Here is a 20223-nt window from a genome sequence, read left to right as displayed (position 1 = left end):
CTCCTATATCTGCCCTTCCTCCATCTCAACCATCCCGGTCCCCCAAGCTCTCCCCAATCCTCCCCTTCTCCCTTCTCTCTCCCTCTCCCCTTCCTCTTATTCCACCCCACCCCACCCCATGTTCCCAACTTTTGCCTGGCAATCTTGTCTGCTTCCAATTTCCAGGAGGATCTATATGTGTTTTTCTTTGGGTTCACCTTATTATTTAGCTTCTCTAGGATCTCAAACTATAGGCTCAATGTCCTTTGTTTATGTCTAGAACCCACTAATGAGTGAGTACATATCATATTCATATTTTTGGGTCTGGGTTATCTCACTCAGGATAGTATTTTCTATTTCCATTCATTTGCATGCAAAATTCAAGATGTCATTGTGTTTTACTGCTGAGTAATACTCTAATGTGTATGTGTGCCACACTTTCTTTATCCATTCTTCCATTGAGGGACATCTAGGTTGTTTACAGGCTCTGGCTATTACAAATAATGCTTCTATAAACATAGTTGCACAAATGCTTTTGTAGTATGATTGGGCATCTCTTGGTATATTCCCAAGAGTGGTATTGGCTGGATCTTGAGGTAGGTTTACTCCCAATTTTCTGAGAAACTGCCATACTGATTTCCAAAGTGGTTGCACAAGTTTGCATTCCCACCAGCAATGGATGAGTGTTCCCCTTACTCCACATCCTCTCCAGCAAAGGCTATCATTGGTGTTTTTGATTTTAGCCATTCTGACAGGTGTAAGATGGTATCTCAAAGTTGTTTTGATTTGCATTTCCCTCATCGCTAAGGAAGTTTAGCATGACCTTAAGTATCTTTTGGCCATTTGAACTTCTTCTGTTGAGAATTCTCTGTTCAGTTCAGTACCCCATTTTTAAATTGGGTTATTTATAATTTTAATGTCTAGTTTCTTGAGTTCTTTATACATTTTGGAGATCAGGCCTTTGTCTGATGTGGGGTTGGTGAAGATCTTCTCCCAGTCAGTAGGTTGCCTTTTTGTCTTATTGACTGTGTCCTTTGCTTTACAGAAGCTTCTCAGTTTCAGGAGGTCCCATTTATTCATTGTTGCTCTCATTGTCTGTGCTATTGGGGCTATACATAGGAAGTGGTCTCCTGTGTCCATGTATTGCAAGCTACTTTCCACTTTATCTTCTATCATGTTCAGTGTGGTCAGCTCCTATCTCCTTCTACCCTATATTCCTCTCTCTGCCTAGCCATATCTTTCCCTGTCTCCATCTCCCTAGTGCTGGGATTAAACACATGTATCTTCCAAGTACTGGGATTAAAAGTGTGAGCCACCACTGCCTAGCTTTGTTTTCCCTTTGAGACTGGATCAATCTACTGTAGCACAGAGTGTTCTTGAACTCACAGCGATCTATCTGCCTCTGCCTCCTGAGTGTTGAGATTAAAGGCCTGTGCCACCATTGCCTGGCCTCTATGACTAATTAGTGGCTAGCTCCACACCCTGATCCCCAGGCAGCTCTATTTGTTATAGCACAAACAAAATATCACCATACCTCATGAAGATTGTCTTCATCATGAACATTTAAAAGCTGGTCTTAAGAAACCACTATTTCTCATGCCCAGTTCCCTCATGAGAAAGACTATGGGTTGTTTCATTCCAAATTTTCAAGTTCTGCTAGAAGATGCTTTTTGCTACTGCTGGACTCCAGTAATTGCTCAGTTACACTGGGTCAGAGGGACAGAAGTCTATGAATCATTTTTCTTTGCCCAAATGGCTACCTCTGTACTGTTGTACAGAAAGAGAGAACATTCTTACTAGAACTTGGTAGGTGGGCTGGGTACTGAGCAAATAAAACAGTGATCTTACTTCATAAAATGATACGAGACTCCTTCCTCTAAAACAGTGGTTCTCAACCTTCCTAATGCCACAGCCCCCAATGCTCCGATTTAATACAATTCCTCATGTTGTGGCGACCCCAATCATAAAGTTATTTCATTGCTAAGTTGTAACTGTAATTTTTACTGTTTTGAATCATAATGTAAATATCTGTGCTTTCCAGTAGTCTAAGAGACAGCTGCCAAAGGGCCGCCTAACTCCCAAAGGGTAATGACCCACGGTTAAGAAGCATTGCTCTGAAGTTTACAGTCTATTGATGGTGATAGGGTTGATCAAGTGTAATAAAATGTGCAAAGTGCTGAAACAGAGAAAACATAGAGTGCTGTGAGGAGATGTTGTACAGTGTCTGAGACAGTCTATTGATCAGAAAGAGGACATTGTGTTGGGTTAGTAGAGCCCCTTTATAGACGGCTAAAATGCAGGAGGAAAAATTAAATTTCATTAATAGTGGTTAGCAGTCAGTTTCTTTAATTACATGTAAAGAACATGTTTTAAAAGAACATTTTCAAATGCACGATCAATTGAATGATTTAGCAAAAGATTTTAAAGCTTCTATTTCAAAGTTGTTATTTAACATTTTTTTATTATAGAAACCATGAAAAGACCAACACATGTGAATATGAATAGAGACTGGAAAATTCCACTAAGAAAGCATGCGTTAGAACTTCCAATGTCACCTCATTGTGTACCTTCCAAACTGTGCATCGATGACATGGGGACTAAGTAAGTGCTAGCTAAGACAGTGACTAACTGAGAGAAGTTAACTATCAACTTGTGTGTTTGCTGGGAAATTGAGAAGGACATTACCTTCCAGTTCCTGTTCTTGTTTGTCTAATGATATTATAAAATCATTAGGACATGCGTTTATGGAGTTTTGTGCATGTGATTTGACTTTCTATATTAGAAAATGCCAGGGACTGGGAATGTGGCTCAGTGGTTAGGAACACTAGTTGCTCTTCCAGAGAACCTGGGTTCAATTCCTATCACCCACATGACAGCTCACAACTGTCTATTACTCCAGTTCCAGGGGATCCAACACCTTCATACAGACATAGCACACAGGCAAAACCACCAATGATTGAAATACATTAAGTATTTTTTTAAAAAAGTAAAGAAAATGTCTATCTTAGTTTAATATATTTTCCTTAAAACTTACTTTACATAATTTACATAGAGTTTTCTATGTTGAGTGCTTGTGTAGACACTGAGAAACCTTAATATACAGAAGATATATTTTATGGATGCTTGATTTTTTTTTTGTTTTCTTTAGTGTACCCTATCAAAGATTATGTCGCACAGAAGGAACTGACCCAGGTCAGGTGAGTTTTAAAGAAAATTGTAAGTTGTTTTAACAATTGTTCCCAGCCCTTAGATGATCTTACTGTTAAAATACTAGGCAAAATTAGTTAGCCTTTAACTATTTTATAGTTTCTGAGTGATTCCTTTTGCAGTTTTCACATATAGGAAATTTACTCCTAAGGAATACTCTGATTATGAAGTTTCCTTGGAGCAATAGAAATGTGGTTGACCTTGTACACTTCACACTTGGTTCTTCTAGTTATCAAAGAGTTAGTTACAAAGCACAATTTATATAGAGATTATTTTTAAGTATTTATTTGTGTGTGTGTTCATTGGTGAGTAGGTAGTTGCATATGTATGTGTGCATGGGAGATCAGAGGTCACTCACTCTCCAATTTCTTTTTTGAGACAAGGTCTCTCTGCAACTAGAGCTGGTTGATTCAGTCATATACTAACTGGCCAGCAAGTCTAGTGAGCCCTAAGAATTGGCCTGCTTCTTCCCTCTCCATCACTGGGATTGCAAATGTGCATTGACATGTAGGTTTTGGGGAGTCAAACTTGGTCCTTAGACTTGCCTAGCAAGCAGTTTACTGATAGAGCCGTCTCCACCTCTCACTGAGGGAGTCTTTTGTTATGTTCACACATTTACTGATCAAATGTAATGAAAATATTATTTCTATCAATTTATATTTATATGATGTTAAGAATTCATGTTTATCACAAGGTAATTTTTAAAAGCATAACATTTTTTTGCAAATGAAATCATAATGAATTAGAAAGTACACAGGTTGGTTAAAACTTGCAATTCTATTTAACGCCCAATGCTATATTAATTATTCTTTATATTTGAATTGTCAGGTTTAAACTAGATCAGAAAGGCAGTGGAAGCTGATGATAGTAATAAAATATCTTGGACATCCTGTCATCTGATTTATGGGTTAGAGAAACTAAGATTTTATGTCATTAGAAGTGATATTCAGGAAAGGAGCTTGAGAGAAGAAGGCAGATCGGGAAAGCAGAGGGAGGCGTTCTGAAGTAGACACTGACCTCCAGGACTCCTCTGAAGTACCAATGACCTGCCTTTCCATAGGACTTCCTCTTTTGTAGTCATGCCCCTTTCCTCCTAATTTTAGTTCTATTATTTTGACTTCTAGTTTCTGTACTTTTTGTGATTTTGCTTTTTCTTTTCCTACAGTCATCACAAAACATGAACTCATACAGAATGTTCAAAAAAACAGAAAACTACAGTTGTATTCCACCCTCTCTTCCAGTGGAATTACCGTCTAACAAACATATTCCAAACCAAAACTCCACCCCAAGGACAGCACCAAATCCTTGGAAATTTGCATCTGAAATAAAGCAAAATGAGCAGGTACATTGGGATTATTACTTCTTTGATGTCATATTTCCATAACAGGTTCTCCTTTTCATAAATTTGACTTAGATGGGTTTCAAATTTATGGTGATAAATGAAGGATAATATTTCACCTTATGCCCATCCCCCGTCCTCATTTTAACCTCCCATTCAGGTCTCTCCCGTCTCTCTTTACCTATGCACTCCATTTTCCTTTCCTTGTGAGATCCTCCTCTCCCCACAGTCGCTTACTTCACACCTAACTCTGTGGTTATATGGATTATAGCATTCCTATCAAAGTCTTAAACTCTGACATCCACATAATAAAATAATACATAAAATATTTTTTTGTGTATCTGGGTTATCCAGGATGTTTTTCTAGCTTCATCCATTAACCTGTGAATTTTATATTTCATGTTTGTAAAGAGTCAAATAGTATTCCATTGTGTAAATGTACCACATTTTCTTTACCTGTTCATCAGCTAAATGATGTTATTTCTAATTTATGGTTATTATCAACAACACAGCAATGAACATGGATGAGTAAGTGTCCCTGTGGAAGGATGTACAGTCTTAGGGTATATGCCCAAGGGTGATATGGTTGGATCTTGAGATAGATCTATTTCCACCTTTCTGAGGAACCACCTCACTGATTTCCATAGTGGCTGTACTAGTTTGTATTCCCAGTAGCAATGAATATGTATTCCCCTTTTCCTACACCCTTACCAGCATGAGCTGTCCTTTGTTTTATTAATCTGGCAATTCTGACTAGTATAAGATGTTTTGATTTTTATTTCTTTGATGACTAAAGATGTTGAACATTTCTTTAAATGTTTCTCAGTGATTTGTGTCTCATCTTTTGCAAACTCTGTTTAGTTCTGTAGCCCTTTTTAATTGGGTTATATTTTTCTTGATGTCCAATTTTTTGAGTTCTTTATACATTTTAGATATTAACCTTTTATCAGACGAGTAATTGTAAAAATCTCTTTCCCTATTCTGTAGCCTGGCATTATTCCAGGTAATGGTGTCCTTTGTCATACAGAAGCTTCTCAGTTTCCTGAGGTCCCATTATTGGTTGTTCTTAGTGCCTGTGTTTTTGGTGTCCTCTTCAGAAATTCCTTCCTTTGTCAATGAATTCAAAACTATTTCACACTTTCTCTAGTATCAGATTCAGTGTTATCTGTCCTTATGTTGAGGTCCTTGATCGAAATATGGATCCATTTCTATTCTACTAAATGTAGTCATCCCGATTGACCAGCATCATTTGTTGAAGATGTCTTGTCTCCAGCATGTATTTTTTTTGATATTTTTATAAAACAAAATGAAAACAGGTACCTATATGTGTGTGGGCTTCTGTCTGGGTCTCCAATTCAATTTCATTGATCAACATGTCTCTTTTTATGCCAGCACCATACTGTTGTACAGCTTGAAATGAGTAAGGGTGATACCTCCAACAGTTCTTTATTATTCAGGCCTTATCAGTATGTATAGATCGATGATCTGATCTTGATTTAACTTTGTTAGAGTGAATATATTAAGGAATTTATTGTTTTATTTTTTTAGGCTTTCCAGTTTGATGGAGCACAGAGTATGTCCTTAGAATTCTCTAGATTTATTTGGTGTCTGTAGTGATGTCTCCAATTTTATTAATTTAATCTTCTCTCTCTATTTTTTGATTAATTTGGCTAGGGGTTTACCAATCTTACTGATTTTTCTCAAAGAACCAATTCATCATTTCATTGATTCTTGGTATTGTTTGTTCTGTTTCTCCTATTGACTTCAGCCTTTTCTTCAGAGCTGCTCTCCCATGTCTCGTACTCTGCTGATGAAGCTTACCTGTGATGTTTTTCTTTAGATTCCTAAATTCCCATTTTCAGTTTTATGCAAGCTTGGGTTTTATTTAGTGTTTCTGTTTCTACTTTGATGTCTTGTTCCCAACATTTCATTCATTGTTTGTATATGATTTTATGGTCTTAAGTCATTTATTTATTCATCCTTGAACATATTCATACTTGCCATTTTGAAGCTCTTTTCTTGGGCTTCAGCTGTATTGTATTTCTGAGGACTTACTATAGAAAGCTTACTGGGTTCTGGAGATGACATATTGTCTTGGCTGTTAGTGTTTTGTTTTGTTTTTTTGTACAGGTGTCCAGGCAGCTAGAGCTGGGAGAACAGAGGTTTTCCTGGGTGTCGTTACCTGGTCTTGTTATGGGGTGATGTGTGGTTGTTCTGCTCCATGGTTTCTGTTACCTTTTCTGGATCTTAGGAATATGTGTTGACTGTTGTTGTCTGGAGAGAGTGCTCCTGCAGGTCAGCGAGTGGCAGAGAGGAATAGAAATGGGCTAGGAGAAGAGGCTGAGTGCGGATATGGGAAGAACCGAGAGAATGCTGTCAAAGATGGGTCTCCAGAGAAGTGAAGGTGTGATGGTTTTACCAAGGGGATCTGGAAAGTAGGCTGCAGTGAAGTCATGTAGAGAAACAAAAATGAAAGAGCTAGGGGGACTCTGTGTCTGGACCAGGAGTTGGCATCTACAGTGAATGAAGCTGAGGTGGGAAGAGAGGCACCTAAAATCAGTTGCTACAAGGCTAGGAATGAGATTGGAGAGATTGGAATGGGAGATCAGGTGGAGAGTCGAAGTCAAAATCAACTACCTGAATCCCAGCCAGGTTGGCCACCTGAGGTCCCAGGTAGAGAGTGTTTCTTGGTATTGTCAACTGAGAAGGGATGAGAAGGAGGGCTGAGAGAATTCGCCTAGAGAATCCACCTATATCTTAGAGACAAAATTTTGTTTATACAGCTTAAACTCTATATTCTATTATTTACTTTGTAGAATAGAAAACAAAACATTATATGATACATACTTAAGTATTCATCTTCTTGACTATACATGTTATAATTACACATTAGTTAGCAATTATCTGCAAACAGGTAAATACAATTTAAATTGTAAACATGTACATATTGTTTTGTTATTTTCTTCCTTTTTTAGTTCAGTAACGGAGATTTTTCTGATTCCTTATTTTACAAATTAAATAAGCATCAAGATATTTTCAGTTCATCTGAGAAAAGAGCAGAGTTTGGAGAATCATCTGAGAGGATACACGGGTGAGTGGAATGTGGAAGGAAGGGACAGAGTGCTGGGCTCTGCATCAGTACTTTGCTCTTAGAAGGACATAAATATTTTTAGTTGAAGATATAAGTACTATTCTAGAAAAAGACCATGATAATGAAACACATCCTTTTGTTAGTTTAATTTTGTCATTTTAAACACTAACATACCATGTATACTAGCAAATTTCAGGGTGCTAGTTCTGTACGTGAATATTGTATGGACATATCAGTTCCAGCCTCTCCCTCCCACTCACTGCAGTCCACGTCTCTCCCAGCGTTTAGGAACCATTCTTCTAGTCTAAAGTATAGTTTTATAGCATCTACATATGAGAAAGAATATTTCTATATCTATATATGAGAAAGAATATTTTCCCTTCTCCTTCTGGGTTTGTCACGTAACAAAATCTTTTCTAGTTTTATCTGTTTTGATATAATCAACAGGATTTCATCCTTTTTAATGCTAAATACTACTCTAGAAAGATATCCTGCATTTTTAAACTATTCATCTGCTGATGGGCGTGCAGCCTGATTTTATGTCTTCATGTAGTGAACAGTGCTATAATATATATGTGGCTGTGCAGCTGCACTGTGGGTATGCTGATTTCATTTCTTTGAAGAGATACCAAGGAGAAAATTGGCTTGATCATCTGCTATGTTTGCAGCTTTTGCGGGACCTTCATGCTGTTCTTTTATAGTAGCAATGATATTTTTAGTTTATATTTCCATACATGTGTAAGAATTCCTGCTTATCTCCTGGTCAGCATTTGTTTATTTTTTGTTTATACTTTCTTTTTTAGAAGTAGCCATTGTAACTGGCATGGATGGTATCTCATTGAGGCCTCACTTTGCATTTCCCTGAGGGTTAATCATGCTGAGTGCCTGTTCTCATATATTTTAGTCATATTTATGCTTTTGAGAAGCATCTGTTTAAATAATTTGCTCATTTAAAAAGTTTTTAAAAATTATTTCATCCAGTGTGCATAAATGTTGTGTCTGCATGTATGTCTGTGCCCTACATGTGTGCCCGGTGCCAGAAGGAGGCCAGAAGAGGATGTTGGATCACTTGGCATGGCAGTTATAGATGGCTGTGAGCCACCAAAGTGCTAGAAATCAAACTCGGGTCTGGCCATTGTCTTAACTGCTGAGACTTTTCTCAAGCCTAATTTCTCATTTTAAAATTTGATTATGTGGACTTTAGGGAGGATTCTAACAGATTAATAATGGGAAAATATTTCCTCACATCCTGTAGGTTATCTCCACACTCTCTTTATTGTTTAGTTTCTACAAACCATTTGTCAATATTTATTGTGTTTCCTGTGCTTTATGGCACTGCCCAGAAAACCATTGCTAGTATCTTGACATATTCTCTAATATGTTCTTTGTTCAGTTGTGAGTTGATTTTTATAGAAGCTGAGAAGTGGCATTGAAGTTTTAATCTTCTGCAAGTAGACACTGAATTTCCCAGAAATGTTTGTTGAAGAGGTCCCCCACATTAGATGATGCCCCTTAATGATTTTCTTAGAATAGAAGACTCTTTGTTTATTACATTAGCCTTGGACTCCAGGATAACAGTTCTGTGATCTTTGTTTTCCCTTCCTTACTGTATTACAGGTCTTTTGGGAGTGCCTGCTTCTGTTTTATACATGTCTTAGTAACTCTTCGGTTATAGTGCTGGGAATAAGTTATGAAATACGATTTCAACATATAGTGTGCTTTATAACTTATGATATGTTCTATGGTTATTCCCCCATTTATAATGGTAGAAAACTTTTCTGGCTTTAATTGTGTGTGTTTTTACAATGGATTATATCTTTTAGTATTAAATACTAATTAGATGCTCATTGAAAAATCACAGAGAGCCCTGATCTGTGAGCATGTGGCCCCAAACAAGAATTTCTCTGTGTTTAATACTAGCAGGTCTTTTTCTCTCTGTTTCCAACACATAACCTAGTGCCTGGAACATCATATTTAAATATTTAATAGGTAGTTAAAAATCAAATTAGAAATCAAAATCTTAAGGCTGAAGAGATGGCTCAGCAATTAAGAGCACATACTGCCTTTACAGGGATCCTGGTTTGCTTCTTAGCACCATATCAGGCAGCTAAAACCCTCTAGTTCTAAGGGATTTGATTTCTGTAGATTTCTGTAGACACCTACTCTCAGCTGCACTTACTGCACCCAATATACATAAATAAATATGCATAATTGAAAATAAACTGAATATTAAAAATTTCTCGGTAGCAGTCTTGCGCTTCTTTCAATTTTTTTATACTTCCACTCCCTGAAATAGTTCAATCTCAAATGGCTTTGTAGTCAATAGCAGTTGAACAAAAGGTATTTTTATTGTTAATATTTTCTGTCAGCTTTTATTAATATGCACAAGTTAAACTTAACCCAGAGTTTCTATTTTTGCTTAAGAAAATAATTTATAGCTTACCTAGTTCACCTGATTAGCTTTCATGTGGGTTATCTTTTAAATAAATTACATCTTATTTTTTTCTTCATTGAGAACTTTGTAACTATCCCAATTATTAAATTGGAATATATCTTTGATAATATTTTTATAACTCTTTACATGAGATAGCTTCCTTCCTCCCTCTAGTCTTCAGACTTTTTTCTCTGCTTGACTAACAGCAGCAGCAGCAGCAGACAGTGGCACACTAGGTTATTTGCTAGACTGTACTGTAGAAGTCAGACTATTGAGTATCACATTATTTTTTCACTAATATAACAATAAATAAAACTGTGCAGTAAATTTCACATTGAAATACAGAACCATGTATAAATTATTTTCAAGTTTATTATTAGAATATATTAAATAAATTTCCACTAAAATATTATTATTTGTATTTTTAAATAGTAAATTTAAAATGCATTTGGGAAAATGCTAGTCATTCTTCAGTAAACTCTTTTTAGTTTTCAATTTAAGCTAGTGTTTATAAATGAAAATGATCAAACCTTTCCTGCTAAATATGATTCTATTTATTCCAAAGTCCAGAAACTGGTGCTTTCCTTACTAAAAGATCTGTGATCATGGGTGAAGATTGTGGAAGCCTGTGTGAGCGAAGACAACCAGACTTTGCTATGGAAAAAACAGCGGTGCAACAGATTTGGAGGAATGATGGGAAAGCATTCTCTAATTTTTTAGAACATGTGATCCCACCAACTCCGAGACATCCATCATCCAATCACGACGTGGACTCCTTTGTTAGTCCCAATATGATCAATTTACTAAGCAGAGATCAGCCAGGGAGAATGTCAGCCTTTCACAAGTGTGGCTCTGGTAGTTTGAGTGACTCCTGTGTAGATTTTTCTGATGAAAGCCGTTACACTGGCGGGTGCATTAACGGGGATTTGACAGTTCCTCGGACAGCTTCTCATAGTCCTCCACTTAGTACAAGTTACTTAGGAACACGTCGGTCAACGAAGCCCTACCAGGAGTACAGTGATAGTGAAATAAATGAATTTAGAAGCTCGTTTGAGAAAGATTGTCACCTAACCAGCTGTGGAAGAAAAGGTTGGTATTGCACACTTAGTTTCTCTCTGTATAAATATGTATTACCATGTTTCATTTAATTATACACATAGAGTTGGCTCTCCATATCCAAATGTTCTATATTTTTAGATTCAACTAACTATATAAAATCTAAGATGTCTTGGCTGAACACATACAGACAAACATTTTTATCATTATTCCATAACCAGTATAATATTTATGCTATTTACCAACATCATCCTCAGAGTTGGCAAGATGGCTTATTCCTGACCTGGGTTTAATCCTAGATCCCAAGGTCAAAGGAGAGAACCAACTCTTGAGCATTGTTCTCTGACTTCCACCCACACACTGCATGTGTGAATGCATATGCATGCGTGCACGCACGTGCACGCACGTGCACACACACACACACACACACACACACACACACACAACTTTCCATAAAGAGCATTCCATTGTATCACATAGTCTAAGTCACCTGGAGATTATATAAAGAATATAAGAGTATATGCATTATCTCAGCAGATTGAGCCATTTAATGCAAGATACTGGTGTGTCAAGGGATTTCAGTGACTGTGGGATAATGAGTAGTGGGGAAGGTTTAGAACCAATTCCTATCAAATACCAGGGGATAAATGTAAAGTACATATAATATATATATGTATATGTATATATATATATATATGTGTGTACGATTATGTATATACAGTATATTTAATATGCTTAGAGGTGCATAAAGTCACAATTAGAATGTTTTATTGTATTATGGTGTGGAAGAATTGTCTGTATTTTATCAATTACATTTTAAATAAATGCTGATTGGCCAGTAGCCAGACAGGAAGTAGAGGCAGGAAAATGAGAACAGTAGTATTCTCGGAAAAAGGAAGCTCCCTCAGGAGTCCTGCCTCAACCACCTAAGAAGCAAGATGTGACCTGCCCTGCTGAAAAAAGGTACCAAGCCATGTGGCTAACATAGATAAGAATAATGGGTTGATATAAGTTACAAGAGTTAATAAGAAGCCTGAGCTAATGGGCCAATCAGTTTATAATCTTATGGAGACCTCTGTGTGATTTTCTCTGGGACTCATGTTACAGAATTATATTATGGACCACCAGTTTCCCTCTGTGCATCCTTCTAATATGCTTTGAACTAAAAATGAAAATAAATGTGGCTAAATTTAATTCAGTTTTTTCTTTGAAGGAAAAATTGAAAGTAATAACCAAGAGAAAGCAGTGCAGAGAAATACCTGGGAATACCCAATGTGCTCTATGTAAGTTTTGACTTAAGATCTAGTATAATAAATGTATTCAAATGAGCAAACAGAACATGAGATGATAATGGTTTTGTTGGGTGGTGAGCAAACTGGTCTCAAAGAAGTCTTACTTTTTTATTTTAACTATGTGTAATAGCAACTTCTTAAGCCTATGGTGTTCACAGTTTCCAGCCTCTAAGACCTTAACTGATCATTTAGTGTTTACTATCCACCATATATCTTCTAAATAGCAATTCATTGAATAACAGAGATAGAAGTATCACATGGGTAGAATACTTATTAGCACAAACAGCATATTGTCTCACTTGTTGCTTGTTTAGTATAGAATCAGCATGGAGTATGAGAGTTGAGTGAGGCAGTATAAACAAGACTATCCCCACTATGCAACAGTTTGTGTTCTACACCCTTGCATGCTAGCATTCCCCTCCCACAGTCTCCGTATGTGTCAGAATAGATACGCTGAGGGTTGCTGTCCTTATTTCATCATTCTTATGCTTTTTGTTACATGGAAACAACGATGTATTACCAGATCTAGCTTTCTACTGCTGCTGGTATAAAACATATTTTGTGTCTTAAGGGTTTTAATTGGATCAACAAACATGGTTTATTCCTGTGAGTTTTGAGGATACCCTTGCTGGCTTTCCTACAAAATTATAGATAATGAGGGAAACATTATTTTAGCTCATAGTTCCTGAATAGTCCTATTTTTCTTAGTAATAATAATTTAGTCAGATCTTTGTGAGTTAAAATTTTACTTATTCATATTTTTATTATAAAAGTGATTTCTTATGGAAATCTTTTTTGGGGGTTGGGGGTTGAGACCGGTTTTCTCTGTGTCACAGAGAGCTGTTCTGGAACTCACTTTGTAGACCAGGCTGGCCTCGAACTCTTAGAGATCTGCCTACATCTGCCCCCTAAGTGCTGGGATTAAAAGTGTGTGTCACTACCTCCTGGCTTATGGAAATCTTTAAAGTATCCATTGATAGAAGAAATAAAACATGCCATTTTAATGGAAGTGGATTTATTAATTAAAACTTAGGTACATAATATAGTTCTAAAATTGAGAAATTAAATTCCTTGTTTCTCAATTATCTGGAAGTTTATGAGTAAAACATTTTGTTTGACTTCGAGTTTTAAATTCAGCTTTTAAAAAGTGACTTAGGATGCATGTTTCAAAAGAGCAATAACAAAACAGAAAAAGAAAACAAGAACCTGATTCTGAATCTTGAGCGTAGATTTAGATTCCTTGGAGTGATTCTGTTATAATATAGATGTTTCAGGGCTGGGAATTTGACTCAGTATGATTTGGTACACAAACACTAGGACCTGAGTTTGATTCCTGCACTATGTAAAAGAGCCAGGTGCATTGGTGCACACTGCTAATCCTAACACTGAGGAGTGAGGATCCAACCACAGGAGGATCTCGGGCCTGTTGACTGCTAGCTTTCCCCACTGATGCCTCCTTAAGAACAACACTTGAGGTTGAACTCTGGCATCCACATGTGCATGCACATGCTGTGCACAATACTTATGTTCATACACAAATATGCAAGTAAATAGAAAATATAGACATTTAACCTACATACTAAAATAAATGACTATTTTGACATAGTACTCGCAAATCCATATTTTTAAGAAGATTCCCACATTATTCTGATTTGCATGTGCACACACATGCTTGTACACACACTTGTGTACATACACAATATGCAGGTACATAGAAAATATAGACATTTAACATACATATTAAATGAATAGTTTGGCATAGTACTTGTCAATCATACTTTTAAGAAGCTTTTCACATAATTCTGATTTGAAACTAAAACTTAAAATAATAACTGTCAGAGAAAATATGCTTTAATACATTTTTTAATTAATTCCTAGGGGTGATGCTCCTTTGAACGAATTACATCATAAGCAGTCATGTGATTTTGACCGTAATGAGGTAAAGCTTATTGTCACATTGTCTTTTTAGTTTTGTGGTGTCATATATAACATTTAGGTTACCTTGACTTATTTATTTATTTATTTGTAAATTTATTTTTATGTATACTCATGTTCTCTTATACTAGAAAAGTTATGGCCTAAAGTTAGAAAATAATGTTATTCATTTGAGACAAATTAATCTAGACATATTTAAAATAGTTCCTACTGCACTATAAGATTTTATTTAAAAATGCTTTGGGTTTGCAACTGAGTCAGGAACTGAACCATTAGCTTATGTAATTTGATACTCTTAACTATACAAGTTTTCCTCAGTAAGTGTGCTCCTATTTTTATGTCAAATTGAAACAAGTTAAGAGTCATCTGAGAGGAGGGAGCCTCAATTGATAAAATGTCTCCATAAGATCCAGCTATACAGCATTTTCTTAAGTATGATTGATAGGGGAGGGACCATGGTGGGTGGTCCCATCCCTGGATTGGTGGTGCTAAATTTTATAAGAACAGAGGCTGAGTAAGCCATGATGAAGAAGTCAGTAAGCAGTACCAGTCCATGGCCTCTGCATCAGCTCTTGCCTACCCTGATTGAGTTCCTGTCCTTACTTCATTTGATAATGAACAGTGATGTGGAAGCATAAGCCAAAAAAAAAAAAAAAACCACACACACACACACACACGCACACACACAAAACCCTTTCCTCCTCAGGTTGCTTTGGTCCTGCCGTTTCATCACAGTAATAGTAACCCTAACAAAGGCATAAGACTCATGGGGTTATTACAATTTTTTGTATCTGTTGAGGTTTTCTTTGTTACCTAGTATGTTGTCAGTTTTTGAGAAGGTTCCATAAGGTGCTGAGAAAATGATATATTCTTTTCATGTTTGGATGGAATGTTCTATAGATGTTGGTTAATTCCGTTTAAGTCATAACATGTGTTAGTTCTCTTCTCTGTTGAAAGAGGTTTCTGACTTGTGTGGTTCTGCAGCCATTCAGCTCCAAAGAAATATACAAAGGTCTACTTTAATTATAAACCTGATTGATCTATTAGCTCAGGCTTCTTATTAACTCTTATAACTTATATTAGCCCATAAAACTTGTCTGTGTCAGCCACATGGCTTACTACCTTTTTCGGCAAGGCAGTCACATTTTGCTTGCTCTCTGTTTGTTTTCCTCTCCATTTGGGTCATGACCAAAGACTGACTCTTCCCAGGATTCTCCTGTTCTCATTGTCCTACCTCTACTTCCTGCCTGGCTACTGGACAATCAGCGTTTATTTAAAATACAAGTGGCAGGGTACAGACCATTGTCCCACAACATTTCTCTTTAATTTTCTGTCTGATAGACCTGTCCAGTGGTGAGAGTGGAGTGTTGAAGTCTCCCATTATTAGGAGATTAATGTGTAATTTAAACTTTAATAGTGTATCCTTTACATATGAGGGTACCCTTGTATTTGTTCAGTAGTGAGATTTCCTCTTAATGGATTTTTCTTGTGACTAATATGAAATGTCCTTCTTTGTCTCTTTTGATTGAATTTAGTTTGAAGTCTATTTTGTTAGATATTAGGATAGCTACACCACCTTGTTTCTTAGGTCCATTGGATTGGAAAATTGTTTCCCAGCCCTTTACTCTGAGGCAATGTCTGTCTTTGAGGTTGAGGTATACTTTTTGTATGCAACAGAAAGATGGATTCTGTTTTCAAATCCAATCTGTTAACCTGTGTCTTTTTATAGGTGAGTTGAGTTTGTTTATATTAAGGGATATTGATGACCAGTGATTGCTAGCTCCTGTTATTTTAGTTTTCATTGCTGATGATGTTAATTTGCGTGTTTTTCCTTTCTTTGGAATTTGGTGCTGTGAGATTATCTATTGTCTGTGTTTTCATAGATGTAGCTAACTTCCTTGGGTTGGAGTTTTCATTCTAGTACTTCATGTAGAGATGAGTTTATGGCTAGTTGTTGGTTAAATCTGATTCTGTCGTGGAATATCTTGTTTTGTCTTGTCTACAGTGGTTGAAAGTTTTGATGGGTATAGTAGTCTGGGCTGGCATCTGTGGTCTCTTAATGTGTACATAATGCTTTACCAGGATCGCCTGGCTTTCATTGTTTCCATTGAGAAGTCTGGTGTCATTCTGATAGGTCTGCCTTTACATGTTAGTTGGCCTTTTTCCTTTGCAGCTCTTAATTTTCATTCTTTATTCTGTATGTTTAGTGTTTTGATATTTTTGTGGTGAGGGGACATTTTTTGATTCAGTCTATTTAGTGTTCTGTAAGCTTCTTGTGTCTTCATAGGCATATCTTTCTTTAGGTTGAGAACGATTTCTTCTATGTTTATGTTGAATATATTTTTTGTGCTTTTGAGTTAGACTTCTTCTTCTATCCTTATTATTCTTTGGTTTAGTCTTTTCATGGTGTCCCATATTTCCTGGATATTTTGTGTTAAGCTTTTGTTAGATTTAATGTTTTCTTTGACCAATGAGTCTATTTCCTCTTATTGTATGTATCTCTAGTGCTTGAGATTCTCTCTTTTATCTCTTGTATTCTGCTGCTTATGCTTGCATTTGTGGTTCTTGATCTTTTCCCCATATTTTTTATTTCCAGAATTCCCCCAGTTTGTGTTTTCTTTATTGTCTCTATTTTGGTTTTCAAGTCTTGAATTGTTTCTCTCATCTGTTTGATTTCTTTTTCTTGGCTTTTTTTTTTTAAGAGATTTGTTTATTTCTTCTGATTTTTGTTTGTCTTTTCCTCCATTTCTTTGAGAAAAATTTTCATTTCCTCTTTAAGGGCCCCAAGCATTCTCCTAAAGTTATTCTTAGGTCATTTTCTTCTGCTTAATCTATATTTTGTTGTTCAAGTCTTGCTGTTGTTGGAGACTTTTGTTCTGGGTGGTTTTCAGAATACATTGAGTGGAACATGCTTAAGATTTTACTGGTTTTGCATTAGGAATACTGCATGTTACTTCTGCTCATGTCAAGAAATTAAATTCTTCATAATATCTATATAAAGTCTACATCAAATTCAAGACATACTTAGAAATGTAAGGTGGCTTCATATTCAAGAGGAAAGGGAGGCAGCAGGCAGTGTCTACTTTACTTATCTATAGCCCTGTGTCCCAGCAAAAGACATAGAAAGCACTTCTTTCAGTCCATGTTGACTGTCACTTAGTCTGTCATATAGGAAGCTAGAAAGGCAGCCTTTCTTTCAGTTCATGCAGACTCTAATATAGTCTGTCAAATGGTCTGTCAGCTGTAAAATGCACCTCAGACACTCAGAAGGGGCACCTGTAGCCAGTCTCCCATCAGATTTTATAAAAATACAGAGCAGAATAGAATAAATCCAGTTGTCCAATGTTTTTAGGTTCATAGAAATTAGGGAACATTCTGGTTTTTAAAAACAAGAAAGGAAACAAAAATCATTAATTATTTAGAAAGTGATAAAATTACAGCCAACTGTGTTTTCTATAGATGATTTATAGTTCTAAGCTTTGATTATATTTTTTTTTTAAAGAAAAGTAGTACTCGGTATCCCTAAAGATCGGAAGGGCAAAGCTAAGCCACTAGAGGTCAGACAATGGTGGCACACATCTTTAATCCCAGGATTTAGGAGACAGAGACAAAGGGATTTCTCTGAGTTCAAGGCCACTCTGGGCCACACAAGATCAATGCATAAACGAATCCAGGTGGTGATAGTCCACACCTAATTCTAGTACTAGGGAGTCAAATGCCTTTAATCCCAGCACTCAAGGGAATATAAAATGGGAGGAGAGAGAGGCTTAGTCTGCTTAGTCTGTGGTCACCCAGCCTTTGGTAGGTAGAGGTTAAGACTTTTCTAGTGGCTTGATTGCTTTGCTTTCTTGTTTTTTGGATTGAATCCCAATATCTGTCTCTGGGGTTTTATTATTTATTCTACAACCCACAAAAAAAACCCCAAAAAACGTATAACACTACATTCCCAAGGACTTTAATATCTTGAATTTGTTTAACAACAAGCACCATAACAGTATGACGTTTTGCCTTTTGATAGTAATGCATTTCTTAGCAATTGCCTACTCTGCTCTCCATGTTTCTAAATTTAGTTTAATAGTTTAAATTTGAATTGGAGTTTAAATTTAGTTGAAAGTTCTATAAGATGAAATGGTGGTATTGGTTGGATATGTGAAGAGTGCTATGAATACTTTGGATGCTTATAATCTTGATTCTTTCCTCTAGATCCCAATGGAAAGAAGAGGAGTGTGTCCTTTAAAAGGGAGGCCGATGTCTGCTGAGAGAGTCTGTGCGTGTAACTGTAGGATATCTTTGTTTTAGAAAAGAAAGAAGTAGACATCAAATTTTAAAGGTTTTAAAGATTTTACCAGCAAACAAATATTTAATAGATGTTTTAGAATAGACCCCAGTACAATTGATTCCTTAAAATTTCTCTTTCCTTTTATAAAATAGTCATGATGAACACATAGAATATAAATTTACAATTTCACAGGTAGTTTTATACTCAATTGTAGTTTGAGACAATACAAACAGTATTTTAAAAAACATCCCCTATTGCATTTCCTACCATGCTCCCTAGAGGTCACTATTGTCCTGTTTTCTTTTATTTGTTTATTTATTTATTTATTTTTGTTTTTGTTTTTGGCACAGTTTTCCTTTTTCACCACGTGTTTGGAATTTGTGGTTTTTACAGATTAGTTTCTTCGGCTACCCAACATTCTTTTCATCAACACGCTCTAATTGATTCATGCATCTTCTGGCAACAGATACTTGCTTACATTGTCCCCAATATTTTGTCCTTGGCTATTTTGTCCACTCTTGACATTTCTGGAACACACATGAAAGTTCTTGGGTATATTTCTGGGAATAGAACCAACCATTTTCACAAGATGCATTACCTTTCTAAGGTGATGCACGTTTGTTTTCTAGATCTTACTTGTCCACTTTAGCCTGCTATAGGCAGCAGGAAAAGTCATATAGTCACCTGTGCTATGTCAATCTTTCATCATTATTTAAACCTAATAACTCTTGGTAGTTTTAATATTTTACTTCTCTGCTTACTAATTAGATTACTTGGTCAGCCATGTTCCATGTTTTGCTCGTGTTACCTTTTGTTTTGTTTTTGGATACAAGATCTCACTGTAGTCCACTGTTGCTCTACCTCTGCCTCTCGACATCCGGAAAACAGTTGCTCGTGAGCATGCTATGCTGCCTATTGCTGCATTTAAGATCCTTGCTTCTCATGAAGGAGCAGGTCTTTTCCTGGCTATATTTGCTATGCTGTATGTGTCTTTTATAAATCTTGCATACTAATTGCTTATAAGCTTGTGTATGCTAGTGTTTCATATCTGAGTAACTTCCTGTTCATAAAAGTTTTATAACTACTAGGCATGTCATAGGTTTTTGGTTCTAGAACAGCTCTTCCTGTTATCTGGTCTGCTAGGATACTTAGAAACCTTTGTGAACTTTTACAATTTTTATTAATTTATTACTTTAAATTATCATGAAAATGGAGCCAGGTGTGGTGGTGTGCACTTTTCATCCCAGCACTCAGGAGGCAGAGGGGGTTGGTTTGAGTTCACCTTGGTCTGCACACATAGTGAGTTCAGAATAGCCAGAACTATAAAGTGCGACCCTGTCTCAAAAAAACAAAAAACAAACAACAACAACAAAACCAAACCAACAAAAAACTCTTAAATTACCATAAAAATTAATGGGTTTTCTTATCAGACACTTTATAATATCTTAATTTTCCCCTTTTATTGTGGTTTCCCCTTCCTCTATTCATTCCAGTTTCTTCCCACATCTCCTTCCAACTAGATCCATTATTTCTTTCTATCTCTCATTAGAAAACAAACAGGCTTCTAAGGGTTAATAATATAATATAATGAAATAAAATAGCATAACAAAA

General features: G+C 36.2%; 1 protein-coding gene across 1 annotated transcript in view; it reads left to right on the top strand.

Moving 5' to 3' along the window:
• Nucleotides 1-20223, top strand: part of C15H12orf40 (chromosome 15 C12orf40 homolog) — a 40999-nt gene that overhangs the window by 13342 nt on the left and 7434 nt on the right. Inside the window, exons 4-7 of the mRNA XM_013348817.1 lie at nt 2448-2580; nt 3128-3176; nt 7501-7616; nt 10616-11139. Of these exons, the coding sequence (XP_013204271.1) occupies nt 2448-2580; nt 3128-3176; nt 7501-7616; nt 10616-11139 (822 nt within the window). The remainder of the gene's footprint in view (nt 1-2447; nt 2581-3127; nt 3177-7500; nt 7617-10615; nt 11140-20223) is intronic.

The sequence above is a fragment of the Microtus ochrogaster genome, chromosome 15, assembly GCF_000317375.1.
Source record: "Microtus ochrogaster isolate Prairie Vole_2 chromosome 15, MicOch1.0, whole genome shotgun sequence".
Taxonomy (NCBI): Eukaryota; Metazoa; Chordata; class Mammalia; order Rodentia; family Cricetidae; genus Microtus; species Microtus ochrogaster.
Note: the sequence above shows the minus strand (reverse complement) of the source record. Positions and strands in the feature narration are given on the sequence as shown.